Below are 22038 nucleotides of genomic sequence, written 5' to 3'. Positions count from 1 at the left end.
TTTGCAAAGCTACGACTTGCTATACTTAGGTCACAGCTCATTATTCTAACATGTGCTTTTCTGATAAAGTCGCTGAAATATGTATGAATGACAAACAAACTGCTGACATTAGAGACAAAGGTACCATCTGGAATTTGCCTCGCGAGCACAGCGCGCGCTTGCGAAAGCGCTCTCACGTCATTTATTTCTATCATTCATTTCATTTATGCACAAATAGTCTACGTGCTTCGTTACACTTGTGGGCTGAAAGGACCCCTGTGGAAATGTACAGAAATATTTATATGTATTTTTTAAAAAGGACTGTTGTGTAGCTCTTGCTTCCTATACACTTGTAGCTGGGTATTCTCAGCTTACCCGCACTTACGCCAAGTCGATTCCTCGACAGCACGTATGTTTGTATTGTGCTATTTACCTCATTTGTGCACTATAGTGGCGAAAATTTTGGAAACACCTAACATTTTTGGCATTATACGTTAACAATTACTAAACGAATATTGGCGGTAATGTTCATAAACAATGAAAAGAATGAACAAACAATCAAAGAATAATACAAATATCACACAGAAACATTAAACAAGTAACTGGAATAACGTTCTGCAGTCTCTAAAAATTGTAAGTGTTTACACAATATTGGCAAAGGCATCTAAATGATGTAAATGTAATGCAAATGCCAGTTTAGAGCTGGGCATCTCGGCCAGCATCGTTACTAGGTTACCATCTCCGTGACGTGCCGGGTGTCCGGTTAGCTGGGTATCCCGGCCTGTTCCGTTGGATTACGGTCTCCTTGGGTGTCCGATTACCGCCCCTGGCAGAGGCACGGCTGAGGCAGGTAGGTGAGATAAACCCGAATAATACTTTAATGCTTTCCCTGTTTTATATGCCTTTAATGTCGACGTCTGGATGACCGGACAGACCCAGACCACGCGGACTAACCGTGTCCTTTACCCCGAACTTGGACCTGTTACGTGAACTTTTGCGTCGCTTCCGCTCTCAGTTCAGTTAGTTTTAATTTTATAATAGTACAGGTACATCTGGGCAGATTTAATCAGGTGCTCATAAGGGATGAGAACAGAAGAGAATTTAAAACGCTACAGGTTCCCCGGCTCCTAAACGTGTAAACATTAATAACGCTGGGGATTTATGGTGTAAATGTACAGTAACTCTATGCGGCCGGGTCATCCGCAGCTTTTGTGGTTAGAACTGTGTTTAAAGCATTTAGTGAACAACTGTTAGCAGATAGAGACTAACAGCTTTTACAGCCAGTTGGCCTGGGCTGCTTTCAGAGTGGTGCTTTATAGCCTTCATAAAACATGCATAGTGTTTTGTTACTAAGTGAAACACTCTGTAAAGCCTGCTTCATTCATGCTTCATTCAGGAGAATACACGTGTATCAGAATTGGCATCATTCTAAGGTTTATATGGAAGTGAGAGAGAAGGAAACACAAGTCAATGAAAGGAGGAGATGCTGGTGCCCTCCCTCCCATCCCCTCTGCATGCTGCCTTCACGGTGATCCTGGTACCCCCTCATCTCCACCTCCCCACTGCCTGCTGCTAGATGATTTGCAGGCCTTGCCTTCACAGTGATCCTGGTATCCCCTCATCCTCACCTCCCCTCTACCTGCTGCTAGATGATTCGCTGGCCTTGCCTTCACAGTGATCCTGGTACCCCCTCATCCTCACCTCCCCACTGCATGCTACATGCTGAGCTTGCCTTCACAGTGATTCTGCTTCTGGGTCCTTCCATTTACTGCTCGATTAGCCTTCGATATATATTCACTCCTGGTTCACCTGAAGATCTCCATAACTGATTGTATGTTGCATTTGCCTGGCATTTATTATGATGATTTCTGAACTTGAAAAGGTGCGAAAAACACCCAAACTCTCAGTGTGAGAGTGTGCCGTGTGCACACTCAGTGATGCATAAACTAACATGCATTAGAATGCATGGCTGACATTAACTCTAAAATTGTAAACACAGGAGGTACTGAAGGGAAGCTGCATTGTCTTCTGCATGCAAAGCAGAGATCATGTTTCGCTCCTTGTCCTCTAAGTGCTTCAGTTCAGGCTGGGTCTAATTCAGATTCAGATGCCTGCATCTTCAGGAACATCTGGAACATGTCACTCAATGCCTTCTTCATTCGCTTTATGCGGCTGAAAAACACTCACTCGTCACCTATTCTTTATTTAACACCTACGGTACGCCCATGCTACACAGTACAGAATTTGCTGTTTTGTGCCGTACATCTTAAAGGCACAACACCAGCATTAAAAAATGTGGCATACACCTTAAAGGCATGCCCACTGCATTTTTTTGGTTTGGAAACAAAGCTGGGGGTTTAGTGAAAACTTCTACTTGAAGAATTTGGTCTAGTTTGAAGAAATGCAGGGAGGCAGACTGGGTGATGTGCTAAAAACTCAAGATAAAGCACAGTGCTCATGTCTTAGTAATGCTTTGTGTTCATAGTATGGCTGTAAAGAGCCTTATAATATTCATGTTTGTGTCAGTTACTGCAGTAGCGGCACTGAAACCTCCTGCCCAGATGATCATCTGTCCCCTAATGTTACCCATCAAATGCCAGGTCTAAGGTAAATGGTGCTTCCTTGGATATGCCCTAGACAGTACAGTCGCTCACAGCACGGCGGCAGCCAGATGTGAATCAGGGTGACAGTTTCATGAAGTCCAGCTGATGGCAGCTTTGATGTGACTGTCTTGGACCAGGGACGATGATCCGTACAACATGCAGGATTTAGTTTCTAACTGGACCGTGCCCACGAGCCAAGCAGAGGCCTTCCCAGAATCCTTGCTGCTCAATCCCTGAATGGAACCAGAACTGAATAAATCTCCTACTGACAACAATTGCATTCTTTTAAAAACTATATACATTTTTCTTGTCACCACATATAAGTGAACAGATTTCTTGCAGTCACAAAGTAAGCGTTCACTGTGCTTATTCAGCCTGCATGTTTGCAGCTCTATGGTAAATGCGTGCACTGGGATGGCGAAGGAAAAGACAGGTCTCTTCTGTTTATTCATAGGCTGCCCTGTCGTGCCATAGGGTTCAGTGTTACCACAGTGACTGCATCGTATTGATGTCGACTGGAAAGCCATGTCCAGCAGAATTCACCCATCCATGCATCTCTATGTGTGCATGGTGATGTTGTTGTTATGGAGATTTATCGGCGCTTTTATGTCGTTTCACTCTACTGTTTTCAAAATACATTTGTCTTGATCTATTAAAAGGCGCAGTGCATTTAAGCATGGTTTAATATTTCCTTGTAGCATCTTTGTAATGGACAAAATTGTTCTATATTTTCAAACACACACTCTTTGAATCTGTGACGTGCCTGCATTCATTTTTACCAGTTACATGTGTTTAATGTTTTAAAGTACATCTTGGGAAGCACATGCAAATGTATCACATGTCACAGCAGAGCCGATTTCTGTGTGATGGAGGGAAGGTTTTCTGACCTGTGTTATTAATGTAAATGTCACGTGCCTGCCACACGCGTAACAAACTGGCACTGTGCAATTACAGGGGGGATGGATGTTCCTTCACACTGTAATTTAGGTATTGATGTGAAATGAAATGCTTTGGAATTTCTGAACCTCAGGTCACAGCCTAGGCTGTGGAGTACGTCTGGTATATTTATGCAGCAAGACCAGGTGCTTGATACCCTTGGTGTGTTATGTCAGTGATGCATGTTGGGAAGTCTAGCAGATGAGGCATCGTGCACCGGGGATTGGGTACCTGTCATTGGCCTGCTCACGCATTTGGGGTTTGAGATAAAGCCACCATCCACTCACCATGCTGTCTTCCTCGTACACTGAAGAACACTTGAGGAGCTACACTGATCTTGAAGGTAGTACTACCGCATGACTAGTAAACTACAGCAAACATGTGACCTCGCTGGGCTCAAATGTTACTTGTCTGACCTAAGCAAAAGTGAGCTGGTTGATCTGGAAATGCGGGTAAATTCTACAAAGCAAATCAAGTGAAGAGGTGCTTGGTCATTTATTCCCAGGAGTCTATATAAAAAGAACTTGCTTTTAAAATCATTTTTAAGTTAATTATTTTGAATGAATTAGCTGTGGTGTTATCAGAATAAATAATCCACCAGCTGTCCAGTCCAGTATCCTTAATCTTATTCCTCACTAATTATTCGATTTACCGGAATTGGGTGAAATTGAATAAACACTTATTTGTAAAGGCTGCACCAGTTCCACATTAACAAATAAAAAGAAATGAACACATTCAGACAAACTTGTGGTGAAGTAGCGGTACACGGGTGAAGATGCTAAATGAGGCAGAAGGAGCTGTTATCTCAGATATTGCTTAATGACTTGCTTATCCGCATGTTCGAGGTAAAGTACTGCCGTGTTTGAAGTGTAACTCAGCATGTCAGACGAGGCAGACGAGGGGAATAAAGATGACGTATGTCATGGAGAAAATGGCCTTGTGTTTCATTGGGGGTGGATTTTGGAGGGTGGATTCCTTGGGGGGGGGGGGGTAGCAGAGAGGTGCCGCCATAGAGGTGTTTTGATGAGGACTTTGACACCATCACACACACCCCAGGTTCTGCAGATCTACTCCACCCTGAGGCTTTGGGAGTCTGCACTCCCATGCTCTCCTCGGTGAACTGTGACACCAGTCAGATGGTATGCTGGCATGCATTTTCCCCATGGGATCTGCTGTCCCGTCCTGGTCTGCTTGGCTTTGCAGTTCGAGGCAGTCAGTGGAACAGCCTGTGGTACCTGGTGGATAAACAGTCTTCTGCAATGTGAGGAAATCAAGTCCACTGGGAGATTGAATGGTTGGCATTTGGGAGGTGCTTACAATTTAAAGTCTTCCATATCAGGATGTACAGTAAGCCCTAAGTGTTCCTGTTAAAACACTGATGTGGTTGGACATTACAGCATGCAAGCTGGGAGTTAATCCCAACCCAACAGATAAAAGTGTGTAGCTCAGCCTACAGATCAGTCCTCAAAACGATGGCGGCTTTTGGGAAACCACAGCTGGCCAGTATCTCTGGTCCCCTGAACCAGGTAGATATCATTGCATGGCCTGGAACTGGGTAGAGGAGACAGAGCGTGCAAAGCAGATTAAGGCCAGAGCCTTACAATATCAAGCCTGAACCTGTGCAGCCAGGCCGTTATGCTGGCAGCAGGACTCACAGGTTGGGTCGTGGTGGGGTCACGGTTAGGGTTTGTCCTCTTGTGTTAGGGTTAGGGTTTGTCACCAGCACCTCCTTTAATGTTAGAATTAGGATTAGTCATATGTGCCTTACATATTCCATAGATGTTACATAAAACAATGTCAGAGCTCAGATGCTGAATGTCTCTTTGATAAGAGTGTTCAGCTCTCTGATATGTAAAACTGCTTGGAATATATCACGGGCTGCAATGCATCAGTGTGTTTGGCTGTGTGTTTTGTTTTTTTCTTATGGGTGAGCGATAATGGCTTGTTTAAGCGGGTTGAAATAACATTTTTGCTGCAATATTTGACATATTGTCACATTAATGAGGCACGTCATGTTTGCACAGCCAGCAGTGAGAGGCAAGATCCCAGCTCAGTTTACAAAAAGACGAGACCTGATCTCTACATCTCAAAGCAGTCAGCTAGCTGGGCTGTCTGACCGGGGAGTGCAACTTGCCTAAATTGATTGGAAAGTAGTATAAAGAAAATGGTTTTTAAATAAGTCACAATTAGATTATCATTAATCTCTTTGGTATAAATGAATGTCTCGCTTTAGGGCTTGTGGGAAGTAAAAACAGATTTACAAAACTCTTCTTACCAAATTGGAATATGTCTTCTGCAGCTTTAATTCCCTGCTGAATAGAATGAAAAACACATCCTTTGTTGAAGTTAAAATTGTGCTTTCATCCTGACCTCGGCCTGCTGAACCCGCTGATCCGCACCGGCCCCAGCCCCCTCTCTGACCTTCACTAAGCCGTGTATGTGTGTGCGGTACCCGGGCCGGGTTTGGGGGGGTTAACCTCGCCACACCTTCACCCCCCTGTTGGAGAAACTGTGAGTCTCGTAACATGAGCTGTCTCTCTACTGACAGCATCCCAGTTTCCTCTGGATTTGTGGATACTTCAATATCTTATAATACCTCCCTACATGTTTCCCTTAGAAAAGCTATAATAATATGATAATAATTAGATAGTTTTTAAGGAGTAACTTCAGTAGAACGTACCCTGCCAAGCCCTCCTCTTCCTCCCCGCTCCTGTGCATTTTAAAGCCAGAAAAGACGTGAAACCCCACATAACCCTTAGGTCTATTTTGCTGAGGACTGGCTGTGCTCATGTTAATGGGTCCAGCGTGTGAAGCGTCGTTGATCTTCCCCGCTCCCCTCTGCGTGTGAATATAAATATGCTGACCCTAACCCAAAGGAGCTCCACTCTTCTCCTCGCAGTTGTGTCGTGTCTTTTTCACTGTGGGCCACAGAGCCAGCCTACTATAATGCACAACACTTGTGAGCTAGCTCCCCCGAGATTTTAAAAACGCGCATTTCACAGCAGACTGTTTTTTCCATTCATTGAAAAGAGCACAAACGAGGGAGGTGTTTTTTTTTCTTTCTCCATGTGACCTTCATTACACATTTACGTAAACTTTTATCTATCTATGATTATATTTTTTCCACTCCTGTTGTTCAATTAGTGCTTGACCCCTTTAGCAGAGATGTAAATTAAATGACATTTCGGTGTCGTCCCATATTTAAAATACTGTGTTAGTTGCGGATCATAAATGATGATCTTCATTCCACAGCTAATTTATTCATTTAACAATTTCCCTCCAGAAGCTCCAGCAGACGGCTGTGAAGCAACCTAAGCAGAAGAAACCCAAGCCGGCTGAATTTCTGATGGGTGAGCCCTGCTTGATGAGTTATTGCTCATAATTTGTGTAAGGATTAATTAACTAATTACAGACAAATGGCTTTGGGCTAAATTTTGCTCTTGCTTGTCAGGGCGCAATTTGTAATTATTTTAATCATTTATTCTCCTTTTTTCTTCAAGATTCAGATTTAATTTTAACCTAATTGTGTTTTAGTGACATTCGAGGACAACGCACTAGAGTATTTTGGGTGACGGGATCACTAGAAGGAATTTTCTACCCTTCGTCAAGTAACGCGCCTGATCTTCTTGCATTCACAGAGAGAGCAGCTGCAGGAGGCACCGGTGATCCCACAGAGGGAGGGGAGGGTGGCCACCCCGGCCTGGGGGCCAGAGCAAAAGGTGATGCTGGGGGAATGGGGCTTGCTGCTGCTACTGCCGGTGTCTCCTTTAGTGTCCAAGGCCTGATCTGGGCATTTCAGCCCTGCAGGCCCCTAGCAGGTCCCCTCATCAGCCACTGCAGGAGCAGCATCGGACCGCGGTGCGTACGGCAGCACGTCTGCCAGAGGGGGCTGGATGAGCCTCTGCTGCAGAAGCATCTCAGGGAGATGCGTCTCCTCTCCAACGGCAAGCTGCTACAGCCTAGCAACTGAAAATTAATCAATTTAGCTTCCACGCTCTCGCTGGTATTTTATGAAAACCCCTAGGATATGAATTAGGCTTTACTCGTTAAAACAGAAGGAGAAACACTTGTCTTACTTTGTGATTCTTTCATATGAGCAAATTTATGTTGCTGTTGATAGCAAATGTTCATCTTTTTAGTTTTAGCATTGGCTTTTATTTAAAAGCTCCAGTGTAATGGAATCAGCATCATTTAATATACCAAACAAAATCTCTAATAGTTTTCAGGATCATGTTATTTCTGAAAGCTACTGAAAGTATTTAATGGTCGGGATAAGCTTGTTATAATCACACTTTATCCAACATGGTGGCCCTTGTATGAATTGGAAAGGTGTCGCTCCTGACATCAGCAAAGAGCCCATTCTGTTTACATGTAATGTGAGGAGAACCAGTGACAGGTAGATACACCAGTGAAATATCAGCACCTGCCAGTGTTTCCTCTTAGCTGCTGGGGCTCATGTTGCTCACCCGTGCGTGAATGCAGAGGAGCAGGTCAAACTCCACGTGATCGTTACATTTCTGATAGTGTCCAAAACCTGTTCGCAGAACCGGCCTGGTTAGATTCCGGATCGGCTTGGGTTCAACATTTTCTTAGAGGCCAGCTGAAATCTTACAACTGTGAGCAAAGGATGATCATCGCGAGAAGGTGTGGGAAGGAATCACTTATGAATGGAAAACTACATTCATTCAGTGCGGAAGAAACACAAACTGAAACAGGCACTTTGCACAGCAAATAGAACTTACTCACAGCAATTTCATCCTGGAAGAAAAAAAGAATGGCAGTCATTGAGGGAAAAAAAGACTTTAAATCAAAACAGAAAAATTCCTTAGTCCCAAGTTACATTTGCTAAGATGAGGCCAAGTTCTCCTTCGTTAGTTTCATCTTCTTCGTTAGATGTCCATCTATAAGACTTTTATTTGCAGGTGCTGTGATGTGATGCCTCATTAGTGGAGATAAGCTTTTTTGTAGTTTTATTTGTACATTGAGTGGTATTATCACAAATAGTATTAAACTTCAGCTCTCAGCTGCAGTTTATGTTAACATGGGCATACAGTGCCTTAAAAAATATTCATACCCCTTGACCTTTTTCCACATTTTGTCAGGTTACAATTACAAAGCTGATAGAGACATACCCCAAAAGACTTGCACCTGTAATTGCAGCGAAAGGTGGTTTCACTAAGTATTGACTCAGAGGGGGCTGAATACAAATGCACGGCACACTTTTCAGATTTTGATTTGTAAAAAATTCTGAAAACCATGTATGATTTTCTTTCCACTTCAAAATTATATGCTACTTTGTGTTGGTCTATCACATAAAATCCCAGTAAAATGCATTTATGTTTGTGGTTGAAAAGTTGAAGAGGTATGAATACTTTCTCAAGGCACTATATGTGGGCTTCAGCTTTAACACGGTGAACATGCACTTCTTCACGACATGCCAGTCCTCACATGCTCTCCTGTGTGTCGGCTTTGCTAATGCCTGACACAAGATTTCCCTAAAGCGCCCAGGCTTTCTCCACTGGCAGCAAGTGCAAGCCGTGCATTATAAACTCTGTGTGCGGGAGCAGGTCCACGGAGCATATTCTCCCAGCTTGAGAACTGAACTTGTACAGATCTGCTTTGACATTTCCTTGCAGAAGCTTCAAGGCAGCACTGAGATGCATGTTTTTTAATTTGCAGGTTGTATTTTATTGAAGTGTTTCTCTTGTAGACAAGATGTTGAATGATTTTGTGTTTTTTATTTGGTTTATAGTGTCCAAAATTGCAGAAATGCTGCAAATTTTTAGGGACTGCAGAACTTTATTCAACCGCTCCAGTTACTTACTTAATCATCCAGTGTATATTTGTAAAATTCTTTGATTGTCTATAAACGTTATCACCAATATTTATGTAGTAATTTTTAAAGTGTAATGCCAAAAATGCTAAGTGTTTCCACAACTTTGGCCACTAATGTATATTCTTCTCACTAACCTGTGGGGGCAGGTTGCTGTAATTCCAGCAGCTTTTTTGTCCATAGGTCATCAATGGCTAATAAGAAGTCAATAAGATCTGGGTTAAGGGTTCCAGAAGGTTCTGTGAGCTAGCGACCTTAATCATTAGGAGGGTTTCGGCTTTCAGTGCCAAGTACTTTAACTTGTAAATTTTCTCATTACTGCTTTTTAAACAGAACCAACATATGGCTGGTTGTATTTAAGAGATTTGCCCACTGTGACCTTTGGCAACATGCTAATTAGGCCCCTGAGCTCTCAGGGCCTCAGTGAATGGCCCTGAGAACCGGTCACATAGCCTCCACACGTCTCCACATGGCCTATCACATAGCTACCTAGCTATCACATAGCTGCATGGTCTGTTGCATAGCCACAAGGGCTATTGCATAGCTACACGGCCTATTGCAAACCTACTCATGCTATTATATAGTTATATCGCATAGTTACACTGCATAATGCATAGCTAGTCAGCCTACTGCATAGCCACATGGCCTATCACATAAAAATATGGACTGTCTCAAAGCTACTCAGGCTATTACATAGTTGCATGGGTTATCACATGGTTATACAGCCTATCACATAGCTACATGGGCTATCCCATAGCTACATGGCCTATCCCATAACTGCATGGCTTTTCGTATAGCCACCCAGCCTGTCGCATAGCCACATGGCCTATCGCACAACCACATAGTCTATCCCATAGTCACATGGCCTATCGCACAACTGCATGGCTTATCTTATAGCCACCCAGCCTGTCGCATAGCCACATAGTCTATCCCATAGTCACATGGCCTATCGCACAACCACAAAGTCTATCCCATAGCCACTCAGCCTGTCGCATTGCTATATGGAATATTGCGTGCCCCCATGGCCTATTGCCTAGCCAAAATAAGGCTTTCACAATTATCATCCTGCTTAATGTACAGTTATCATCCTGCTTAATGTACAGTTAACATCCTGCTTAATGTACAGTTATCATCCTGCCTAATGTCCTTCTAATAGCCGATGACCAGCCTGCTCGCAAACTCCAGCAGCACCTCTCCCCGTTTCACTGCGTGCTTTCCACAGGAAATGAATTCACCCAGAATGACTCTGGCTTGCCGATGGCAGAGGGAACCAACCCAAGGCGGCCCAGGATGGAGGTCGGCACGGAGGATGAGCTTGAATTAAGTAAGCCATTTTCTGTCATAATAGCCCCTCGGTTCATTAAAGGGAGGTGAACAGGTTCACTGATTGCAGTCGCTGAACCTATCGCGTTGATGGGAAGTAAAGTCTGTGTTGACATGCTGGACGTGGAGGTGCACCATGCCCAGTGGAGATCAGAGGTGCCAGTGGTCGGTCAGTCACCTTCCTGCCCGCTGCCTTTGCATCCATGGCATATTAGCAGTGGGGATCCCATACTGTATCACCGTACAGTATCAATAAGCAGCCCCCACCCCCACCCAGACCTATTAAAAGCGTGCTCCTGGGAGTTAGGCAATATGCATGTTATAATGAAAAGTGAGCTATTAACAGAAAGCCATTTCACTCATATTTTTGAAGTTATACCAGCACGTTCTATCTGAGATTTCATTAAATCAGAAGGCTCTCACATAATAGGACGCCTCTCCTCCGAATGTATTAGTATTTATGCCTCATCGCCGGGCAGCCTTTCATGAGGCATTTCACATTTTACCTATTATGGAAGCGGAAATCTCAGAATTATTAGCACATCTTTTTACATTGATGGCTTTTCACACATGTTACTGATACTTACGCCAACCATAACCACGAGCATTATGGGCCGTCTGATGGAATCGTCATCGTTAAGAGCCCCCCAGCACCCTTTGTGTGGCTCCTGCGTTTCTGCGAGTTTTTGTGCTCTTACCAAAGATGCCAGCCTGTTTCTGGAGATGACCCATTTCCTGGCATTGCTGTGTTTGTAGGTGGGGTTTAGGTAATGCCTGGATTTGGGCCTTTCGGGGTGATTATCCTCATTTAGATTGAAGATGTTGACACATCCTCTGTCCATGGGCTGGATCTACAGACAAATGAAGCATGTTAGCAATTAGACAAAAAATACAAACGTCTAAATAGTGTCAGAAGCTGATATTATTCATGTAGACTGTGTAATGGAAATCATTATTTTCTCATAAAGCGGAATATTTTGATTAGCCGTTTCGTTTTGAATATTCATATGGATCCACCGCCTGTCAAAGTCAGAATGAAACCACCAGATGATTGTTGAGGGATGCAATCATTACTTAGCCATAATTATAGCATTACAGATTAGCATCATCATTTAATAACGTTGTATGAAAATCTGAGATAAAATAAGGAATAAATTTAAAAATACTGGGTTTTGCTAGGATTCATTGGGAAACTTTGGTGTTATACATATTTTTGCTAATGATAATGGTCTCTAGTGGGTCTTCATATTCCACTGTACTTAAAAATGCTTCTTATTCATGATCATCACTAGCAGAGCAGCCTTCTAATGATGTATCAGTGCGATTAGCCATCTTACAAATTTTACCCATATTTTGAAATAGTAAAAGGTAATGTAAATTCATGTAGGTTCAGATGTTGTAATTGAATAAGGTGCACCATAAATATCTAATTTTGGTCATATGTAAACTCTGCATTTTACTTTGTAGAGTTACAGTATTTGGTCAAGCATAACCATTTGGATTGACGTTATGGTTTTAGCAACCATATTAAAGATTTACCTGAATGTTTTTTGTGAAATGTCCCTATTCTATTTTCTATTTTCTTTTTTTTCTTATTTGTTTTTTTTTTCCAGAGCTAATAACAGCAAATGAAAGAGAATTCTTTCTGAAGATGTCTGAGATACTGAATGAAGACCAGGCCACAACCACCATAGATGTACCAGGTAGCATATCAGTACACCAAGAAGTACTGTATCACAGAGAATGCAGAAGCTCTCACTAAGAGTCTAACCGTAACCCTACCGCAGATTTACCAGCTAGCATGTCAGTACACCATATAGCACCGTATCACAAAGAGTGAGGAAGCTCTCTGCATTTTACAACAAAGAAGGAAACTTCAGTGTTGGCAGTGTAAAGACCTTGACAGTAGAGTAGTACAGTGGTTCCTTGGGGGGTCACCATTGCCTTTTGACTGGCCTGCCTTCTGTTAGCCATAATTCCTCTGAATGACAGATAGGATGGCAGACGGTTTTACCGAATCGTTCAGTTGGGTGTGATTTGGCTGCACCGGCGCCATCATGCTGTGATTCCAGTCAGGATGTGAAGGATTTAATCCTGCTGCTGCACCCTGGAATTTATCCTGCTTCTGTTATTTGTATTGCTTCGGTTTTAACTGTGGCAGTGAGATTAGCTGCCATCCCATTGTTTTCAGATGTACGCTGAGTGTGAAAGGTAGACGGCAACTGGGATTAAGAGCTTTAAGCCACCTATGATCCTCCTCCCTCACTCATCCAGAGCACAAAGGCAGCTGGTGCCATTGCCTCACCTTCTCTGGGGTTTGGCTTCAGCCCGCTGAGGGTTGCAGCTCCTAGACAAACTCACAACGATATCTGCAACTGACAGGAAACACCTTAACCTAGTAGTACTGCTGTTCACGTATATGATGAACCGTGTGAGTTCATTCACTTTTGAGCCTCTCTAATGGAAATACATATACATTGCACGCCAGTGAGAATTGCACACTGTGGTGTGTCTGCCAGTGTCGAAAGAGGAGGAAGGTACCTGAATGTGGTAAATGTGAACTCAGAGGCAACTAGCTGCTGGCGTGATGAAGCCGCACTTAGAAGCTGTCAGGATTGTGTATATGTGCCTGCTTTTGCCTGCCCCTATGCTGTGTCTGTGTTTCCCAGGTGAGCTGCAGTCAGAGTCGAAGAGCCCCGCCGGTCGCCAGTGTGAGGCCTGGGAGCGGGAGGGGGTTCCTCGCTACGTGGAGCGGATGGAGGAGTCCGTGCAGAATGACATGATCACCATGGGCAGCTATGCAGAGCAGAAGGTTAAAACTAAGAGGACCTGTGCAGCATCTGTCTGCTTCTTTGGCCTATATCTCTATGTATTTAAAGTGACAGAGTGACCGTCCTGTGGCTTAAATCCAGGAAGACCTGGGCAGTGTCCTGTAGCTCTGTCTGATCCATTGCTCTGTATCTCTCTGTATTTAAAGTCACAGAGCAACCGTCCCATGGTGTAAAACTAGGAGGACCTGAGCAGTGCAGTGTTCTGTAGCTCTGTCTGAGCCATCTCCCTGCATCTCACTGTATTTAAAGTCACAGAGTGACCATCCCATGGCTTTAAGCCAGGAGGACCTAAGCAGTGTTCTGTAGCTCTGTCTGAGCCATCTCCCTGCATCTCACTGTATTTAAAGTCACAGAGTGACCATCCCATGGCTTTAAGCCAGGAGGACCTAAGCAGTGTTCTGTAGCTCCATCTGACCCATCACCCTGTCTGTCCTGTTTCTATATTTAAAACAGTGACCATCCCTTATCTGAAACAGCATCAACTGGCTTGCTAAATACACTGCAACGTGGTTCCACTTTGCAGTCATCTCAAGCTGCAAATCCACAGAAGAACAACTTTTGCCCCTCAGTGCCTCCTGCACTTCTGAAAGTTCATTTCATCTGAGAAAGTGCAGTGAATCTGCTCTGTAGTTGTGATGACACGCCGGCTACATGCCTGTGTTTCTTATTCCTGTGTGTGCATGTTAAATGCCTCTGTTATATGACATGTAGCTTTTGATGACTAATACAGTATGACTGTCTTCTCATATTAATGCTGCAGGATCATAAGTGTGTGCAGTGCTGCTGTGAATTTAAGAAGCAGCTAATTAAATAAGACTTCGTAGCAGATTAGTCTGCTTTTTTCAATGGGGAATGTTTAATTCTAGAAAAATATGTATAAAAATCAACCATTAGTAAAAGCATACCTATATGGGTTAAAGAAATGATCAAATAGGTTATCTGCCGGCTTACCAAATGGAGAAGAATGATGAGTTTGCGTGAATTATACAGAGGAAACGTGAAAAATTGATCACACAGCACATAGCCATAGATCAAATGCAGAGTCAGGACCGCAGGGCATGTCTTGCAGATCTGTACTCCGGGGGATCTGTGTTTTTCTCTTACAATAGCATATTCCCTTGCTGCTCGAGAGCTTCCTACGCGGGAGACTCACAGAGTGTCTGTCCTGGATCAGAGCATTTTAAGCACCGAACCTTGCCACAGTTCACAAGGTGCTGTCAATTAAAAGTCACTCTGCAATAGAGCTGTTCTAGAATCTGCTGACTGAATGTGCTGAAAAATGCCCATCGCATGGTGGGTGTCCGTAGGGCCTGGTCTCTATCGATTGCCCATAGATTGCATTAGCCCTTGTTTATGGGCTTTGGCTAACTCAGACCATCTGTATGGTGCAGATTGCCCAAAGTTGTTCCGTTTGCGACGATGCACAGTTGCTACAGAGGAGAGAAGACTGATGTCCTTCTTAAGGGGAAATTAAGAGGCGCTGAACTGAATCCAAAAGGCAGCCGTTATTTTAACAACGTTAAATGGGATTTCCTATAATGCTGTTAGTGTTACTGAAAGTCAGGGAATTTTCCAGGTTTCTTAGAAGTGCTCATGTGTGTTACTATAAAAATAACGGTTGTCACAGGAGTAGTAAGGATATCGGTTGTGGTAACAGCAGTTGTAGTAACGGGAGCAGTAATAGGTATCATTAGCATGACTGTGTCTTCGTACATCACTCTGCTATTGCTTGTTAGTAATGTAAACATTTCTCTTTTTGTCTAAAGGGATTTAGTTTACTCAGAATTCCCAGCCACCAGGAGAAGATTCTGCCAGAAAGGATCCGTGCAGCTTTTCACCAGTACGTCCCATTTATCCCTAATGGTTTCATGCGAGTTGCATTTATAGCAAATAGTTTAGCATTTTGTATATGACACAATTAATCTGACCCATTGCATTGTGGGTAAAGAAGCTGGCAGGCCATGTTGCAGGTCTGGTCCATCCAGTATAACATTTGAAACCATTGGTTAGATGTTCTTTTGTATTGCATTTTACCCATTTTTTAGTTCATTTATTTACTCCGCTCCAAGGCATCTGTGCCGTTTGGTCAACCCTGGTTAAAGGACACCGCCGGGTTGCTTTTCGGGAATTCCCCATGAATTCCCCATGAATTCCCCATGCAGTTGGCGCCAGCTAACTCGCCACTTCCTCTTCCAGAGCCGAGGGTCACATGCTGACCGCACTGCAGAGACGCAAAGGCGAGGTGGTCGCTGAGTACGGCCAGCTGACGGCAGAGCCGGCAGCGCCCGGCGCGGAGCGGGGATTCCGCTGGCAGGTAGGGGCCGTGCCCACGATGGGCGCTGGCGCGACTTCCAGAGGAGGATGGCGACAGACAGACAGTCAGCCAGCGCCGAGGATCTGAAATGATGTAATTAAATGAAATGCTGGAGTCAATGGGGCTGTCAGTGGGACAGAGAGCTGCGTTCACAGCTGCATTGCAGGCGCTGCTCGCTTTCCCTGCCATACTGAATGCGTGTAGGAGGGCGCCGTTGTGTTCCAGCGGGAGGCGGTCGGTGCGGTCCCGGCGCGGTCCCGGCGCGGCCTCGCAGATGTAATGAATCTCCCATCAGCCTCTTCCTGCCAGGGTGACAGCTCGCTTTGAGGAAGGTTGTAAATGCAGCGAGATTGTGGTATAATTCCTCAGACTGGCACTTCTGCCCCCCAGTCACCATTCGATTATCTCCCAAATTGCTGTGTTTCACAGAGATAAAGATTTTTTATGGCTTGCTGACTTGAAACAACCGGCGCAGCCAGAAAATGCAGCGGCCAGCCTGCCATGCATAGTAATTTCATTGGTAAATGACAAAATCTTTGTTTATATGACATTTCCAAAATTACTGCAGCAGATGAATCTAAAATATAAAATGTCACATTTGGCATGGAAAACTATGAAAATGTATTTCTGTGCAAAATTCATGCAGGCATTTAATTTAGGATGTGTTTAATAACTAAGTCTGCCTGCATCAGTAATCCTGCCTTCAGGTTCCAAAAAGATTGTCCTATTTATTTGCATATATATATTTTTTTTCATTCCGATGCCAAAATTTTTAGGGGTAAATGTTCATTGTTAATTAAGATTTACTAATTAAAATGAAAATAATTAACAAGAAAGCTTAATCTCTGAATATTAGCCTGTACTTTGAAAGAAAAGAAGTTTCTTTTATGCAGCATTTCCTGTATGTTAAGTGTGTGTTTAGTAATCAGTCGGCATTCGCAGAGATACGGCTCCATCGCAGTAAAAAGCGCAGCGTCCTCTCGTCTGCAGGGATACAGCTCCATCGCAGTAAAAAGTGCAGTGCCCTCTCATCTGCAGGACCACTGGGATCTTATGGCGTTTCAGTCACACGCAACTGCAGGCCAAGCAGCCGTCTCCAATGCAGCCCTGGTCGCTCTGTGCTGGGAGATTCACTCGTGCTGCAGGGAGCACGGCACTGGCACTGGCCGTGCAGAGCTGGATGAAAGGGCCCTGGGCCACTGGCTGACTGGCTGGCGGGCGGCGCGGCTCACAGCCTTAACCTCCACGTGTGGCAGGCGTGTGGGCTAAACTCGCTTTAGCTCCAGCTACCCAGGGAAGGAGATCAGTCCCCCCCCCCCAATACACACCACAAGTCGGGCGTCTTGCTCCGCGCACACCACCCTCTGCAGAGGCACAGATAAAAAAGCGTGCAGGAATCATGTCAGGCACTGGGAGGGGGACACCTCTCCTGCCACCAGGGGTGCTGCCAGCGCACGCTGTGGGCTCCCAGTACTGCCTTCACCACACTGCCCGGCACCACAAGTGTAAGCTTCATTTACATTAAGAGGCCTTTTTGGGTCTCCCTCAACCCAACACAGCTGAGCTAAAGTACTGTCACTGTGGTATTTCACCATGTACGGGTATGACTGCGTATGATTGGCTAGCGCTGAGGGGGATACTCATGCTGTGTGTATAATGTGTATACACACACACGCACATAAGTGGAGGAAATCACCATGGAATCTGTGCAGATGGTAAATGTCAAATACAGTGCTGTAAACCGGTATGGATTTACTGACATTCAGCAGCGATTGGAAAGGAAAACGTGAACATTATATCCTTAAAAATAAGGTACAGAGGCATACATTCCTGAATAATGTGAGCCTTCAGTTTTATGAATCGTTTAGCCTCCTGAGTGAAGGAGCAGTGAACGACTTTTAGCTAAACGTGTGTAGATGTGACATCAAACATTCACCCTGACGGTGAATGGCTGCCTCTCACTGGGATGTGGCACTACGGCGCTCCCCGAAACAAGAGGCTCATCCCAGAAGCACTCGCTAAATCGCTTAGTTTGTCAGGGGCTTAAACTCAGTTTGGCGAAGATGTGTTTAACTCTGGCGCCAATGCGATGGGCGGCGCTCCGGACGCTCCCGGCGCTATGCCGTGTGTCATCACCACCCACGTCTTCGCCACGGAGGCTTACCACTTAGCGTGGCTGCTCACATGTCGTTTTTAACTTCCTGCCTCCTAACTAATCCTAAGGATCTCGTGTCCTCAATTTTTGTAGAGTAGCTGGTGGATTTCCAGGCTCGTGCTCAACTCAGCTCCCGGGAAGCTGAAGCATGTAGATATGGAGCTGGGTGGAAATGCAGCAGCTGGGACGCAGCTCTGTAGACATGCTCTCCAGTGTCTCACTGCATGTTTCATATGCATTTTTAAAATCATGACAAAAATATCTGTTTTATGCACATAGAACCACTCAGAATCTTCTAAGAAAATGTGATGGATGTGTGGGGCATGACGCTGCATGTGTGCCCTGCAAAATAGCCAAACAAAAACCAGTGCAGCTGCAGGTGTGTGCAGGACTCTGTGAGCGTGACGCACTGCAGCTTTTCCTGCACAGGTGGAGTGGAAGGAGACTCCGCAGCCTGTGGAGATCCAGCTGCACTGCCTCCGTGCAGTGAGGGACAAGCTCCCAGAGGGGCGGTATGCCGTGAAGTCCACATTACACAGCCGTCTGGGGGGGGCACCCTTGCGCTGGTCTCGCCTTCGTACGCATCCCTGGCCCGCAATCTCACAGCCCGTGCTGCACCGGGGTCGTTTCCATGATACGGAGCTGCATCTGGACCAAAGGCTGTTTGGCGTAAGCACACACGTGATCTCGCCGCATGGAGTACCATGTTTTGACAGGTGGGGCCAATCATGTGGGACGAGGACCATAGTTAAGCATCTGATGTCGCAACAACACCCTACACTACCAGGTTAGGGGATGCTGTGCATAGAAAGTCACGTTTTAGACAGGCAGAGAATGCAGACACCCGTTAATCGGGACGAGGCCCCCGCCACTTTACAGTTCCAGTCAGAAGGCGCTATGAAAACTTATATTAAACACTGAGCGAGTACATGAGCATGGAGAAGGTGGTATTAAAATATGTCAGGGAGCTGGTAGGTTTTACTTCAGGGAAATCCAATATGAATAACACTGCTGCTTCTCAAACATGACATTTAATCCATGCATGTAAATCAAACGGAAGATCTATTATTCATTTATATAAGGGCACAGTGTTTTATTGGAATGAAAATGAAGTACAAATGTTGTGAAAAATTTAGTGTCTTTTCTAGAGGGCCGTGAGCACACATCATCCAGACGGTGTGTCACGGATGAAGAAATCGTCAGGGTCGGAAAGAGAAACCTCACAGAAACCCTCACCATCACCCTGACGGATGATGAAGAAAGTGTCAGGGTCAGAAAGAGAAACCTCACAGAAACCCTCACCATCACCCCAACGAATGATGAAGAAAGCATCAGGGTCAAAAAGAGAAACCTCACAGAAACCCTCACCATCACCCCGACTGATGATGAAGAAAGTGTCAGGGTCGGAAAGAGAAACCTCACAGAAACCCTCACCATCACCCTGACGGATGATGAAGAAAGTGTCAGGGTCGGAAAGAGAAACCTCACAGAAACCCTCACCATCACCCTGACGGAAGATGAAGAAAGCATCAGGGTCAGAAAGAGAAACCTCACAGAAACCCTCACCATCACCCCAACGAATGATGAAGAAAGCATCAGGGTCAAAAAGAGAAACCTCACAGAAACCCTCACCATCACCCCGACTGATGATGAAGAAAGTGTCAGGGTCAGAAAGAGAAACCTCACAGAAACCCTCACCATCACCCCGACTGATGATGAAGAAAGTGTCAGGGTCGGAAAGAGAAACCTCACAGAAACCCTCACCATCACCCTGATGGATGATGAAGAAAGTATCAGAAGCCTTTGATGATAGGTGCAGAATCTAGGGAGTCCATTTATCCGGTCGACAAGCAGGATGTATTGTTTATATTAGCCAGAAATGTCTTGATGGCGTTGCGTTTCTCATGAGTGATTATTGTGACCTGTAGATACTGTGAGTCAGTGGTATTTCTTATGTTTTAATGTCCCTACTATTAATAGGTGCCAAAATGCACACTATTCTTTAGATTTAATCTATAGGCACTGTTATAAAGATAAAAACCATCCTTCCCATTTGGATGTAAAACGAAACAGAAAGTGGCTTTGAGGCGAGGCCCTAGTCCTGCAAATAGACGACGGGAAACATCAGTGCCATTGGGAGTGAAATCACCTACAGTAGCTGCCCCATCGTGCCTTTTCTGTCCCTTGGGAAATAATTGGCAGAGTGGGATATGAGATGGACACGTGACTCCATTCAGAGGTAAATGGTTTAACGGTGCAAGTCAGAAGGCCTGCTGCTTCCCAAACGTGGGCCCGTCATTCGCTGTGAAAGTGACAATCAGATTTGTCTGAGAGTGTCGGAAATGCCTTTATGTGCTGTGTTTACCCACGTTATTGTGTGATTTCCGGGGTGAGAATCAGGAATTAGCGATTGTAGGAGGAGGCTGACAGCTTATTTCTCTCGCTGGTTCTTGGATGAGACGCAGCGTCTTCGCAGCTCACTTCCGTGTGTCTTTGTACACTGGCGGAGTCCCTCCAGCCTTCACACCGAGTTACCTTCAAGTGGAAAGCGTGCCGATCCCAAGCCGAATATTTAAGGCAGTCACAAAGAACAAGAACATGAAGATGACAAAATTTTGCTTTTTTTCCCCCTTTTCATTCTTTTGATTCCATCATGACCGCTTCCCTCCTGTTTCAGTGCGAGAACTTTGATTCATTCTTTCAGAGGTGGAGGTCTCTGTGAGTATGCAGCCAGTTCCTGTCATCGTATGTCTTTGCACCTTTAATGAAACACGGTGGTCATTTGTGTCGTTTTTTTACATTGAAGACCAGCGTGAGACCCTATACATGCCCCTCTGTGGTCCGTCAGGAATAGCAGTGCAAATTTTTGTGTACTATATTGTAACCAAACAGCATGAAAATCTCTTTATGCAACCCGAAGAGTTTTTAAATTATCACAACAGCAAATTAGCCAGGAAGATTTAAGGGATAAAAGTCTTTGGATTACTTCCAGAAGGAGGGGCGAGTTTCCCCACTTGCTCTCAGGACACCTGTGAAGCTGCCTAAACACACAAGCCTCCGAGACTGCTCTCCTTAGGCTCTACTGTCCTCTGTGCAGGTCCTGTCAGATCTGTATAAACAAAGGCACCATGTACTGCTCTCCTTAGGCTCTCCTGTCCTCTGTGCAGGTCCTATCAGATCTGTATAAACAAAGGCACCATGCACTGCTCTCCTTAGGCTCTCCTGTCCTCTGTGCAGGTCCTGTTAGATCTGTATGAACAAAGGCACCATGTACTGCTCTCCTTAGGCTCTCCTGTCCTCTGTGCAGGTCCTGTCAGATCTGTATAAACAAAGGCACCATGTACTGCTCTCCTTAGGCTCTCCTGTCCCCTGTACAGGTCCTGCCTTCTGCCGCTACTGTCCTGCCCTCCATGATCCTGCAGTTCGAGCTGCTGTCTCTTTCTGGAGAGCAGGGCCCCATGGGCACTGTGCTGGCTTGGGGTGGCTTCCCCGTCTGTGACTGCAGCTTTGACACCATCCAGGGAAAATTCAAAACGCCGCTCCTGCGAGGATGCCCGTCCCCAAGCCTTGACCAGTACCGTAAGATGGAGGCTGTCATGTCGGCGGACCTGGATGGCTGGCTGTGTAACCTCTACTTCCAGGTGGGGCTCTGGCCCACGGGCCGCAGGGCTCGGGTTTTGCCTGACGTGAACCCACACGCCTCTGCAGCCAGGAGTGCCTGTTTGTGCTAAATCGCTTCAGCGGGGAAATTGGAAACGGGATCCAGATTGTAAACAAGCCACATCTTCACACAACGTGCCGGATGCACTGCAGGCCATGCTTTGATCCAATTAGCCAACAGCTTAATTGCATTAAGGAACCAAACCTTTGTTTCTCATTCAGCGTTTATATGGCTTCAATAGCAAAACCGACCCCAGCCGTCATGGCTGTGCCCTCTTAAATGTGACCCGACACAGTATTTACGCACTTTCTGTCTAAGAGGAATCTCACCGAAGCCTGGTCATCTCTAGTCACACTCCAACACCAGCCCCAGCCGTCATGGCTGCTCTTAAATGTTACACCGA

The 22038-nt window shown here is 45.2% G+C and overlaps 1 protein-coding gene across 3 annotated transcripts in view; it reads left to right on the top strand.

The window, feature by feature from the left end:
• Positions 1–217: 217 nt before the first annotated feature.
• Positions 218–22038, top strand: part of ofcc1 (orofacial cleft 1 candidate 1) — a 53182-nt gene continuing 31361 nt past the window's right edge. The window contains exons 1-10 of one of the 3 annotated variants that reach the window (XM_023805775.2): positions 218–829; positions 6802–6868; positions 7157–7237; positions 10574–10675; positions 12288–12377; positions 13344–13486; positions 15272–15345; positions 15702–15819; positions 18404–18643; positions 21352–21615. In XM_023805775.2, coding sequence (XP_023661543.1) covers positions 6865–6868; positions 7157–7237; positions 10574–10675; positions 12288–12377; positions 13344–13486; positions 15272–15345; positions 15702–15819; positions 18404–18643; positions 21352–21615 — 1116 coding nt within the window. In that variant the 5' untranslated portion in view covers positions 218–829; positions 6802–6864. Of the gene's footprint in view, positions 830–6801; positions 6869–7156; positions 7238–10573; positions 10676–11975; positions 12043–12287; positions 12378–13343; positions 13487–15271; positions 15346–15701; positions 15820–18403; positions 18644–21351; positions 21616–22038 lie in introns of those variants that run through there. The other 2 variants (XM_023805777.2, XM_023805776.2) reach the window with 2 other exon arrangements.

Source organism: Paramormyrops kingsleyae, chromosome 1, assembly GCF_048594095.1.
Source record: "Paramormyrops kingsleyae isolate MSU_618 chromosome 1, PKINGS_0.4, whole genome shotgun sequence".
NCBI lineage: Eukaryota > Metazoa > Chordata > Actinopteri > Osteoglossiformes > Mormyridae > Paramormyrops > Paramormyrops kingsleyae.
Note: the sequence above shows the minus strand (reverse complement) of the source record. Positions and strands in the feature narration are given on the sequence as shown.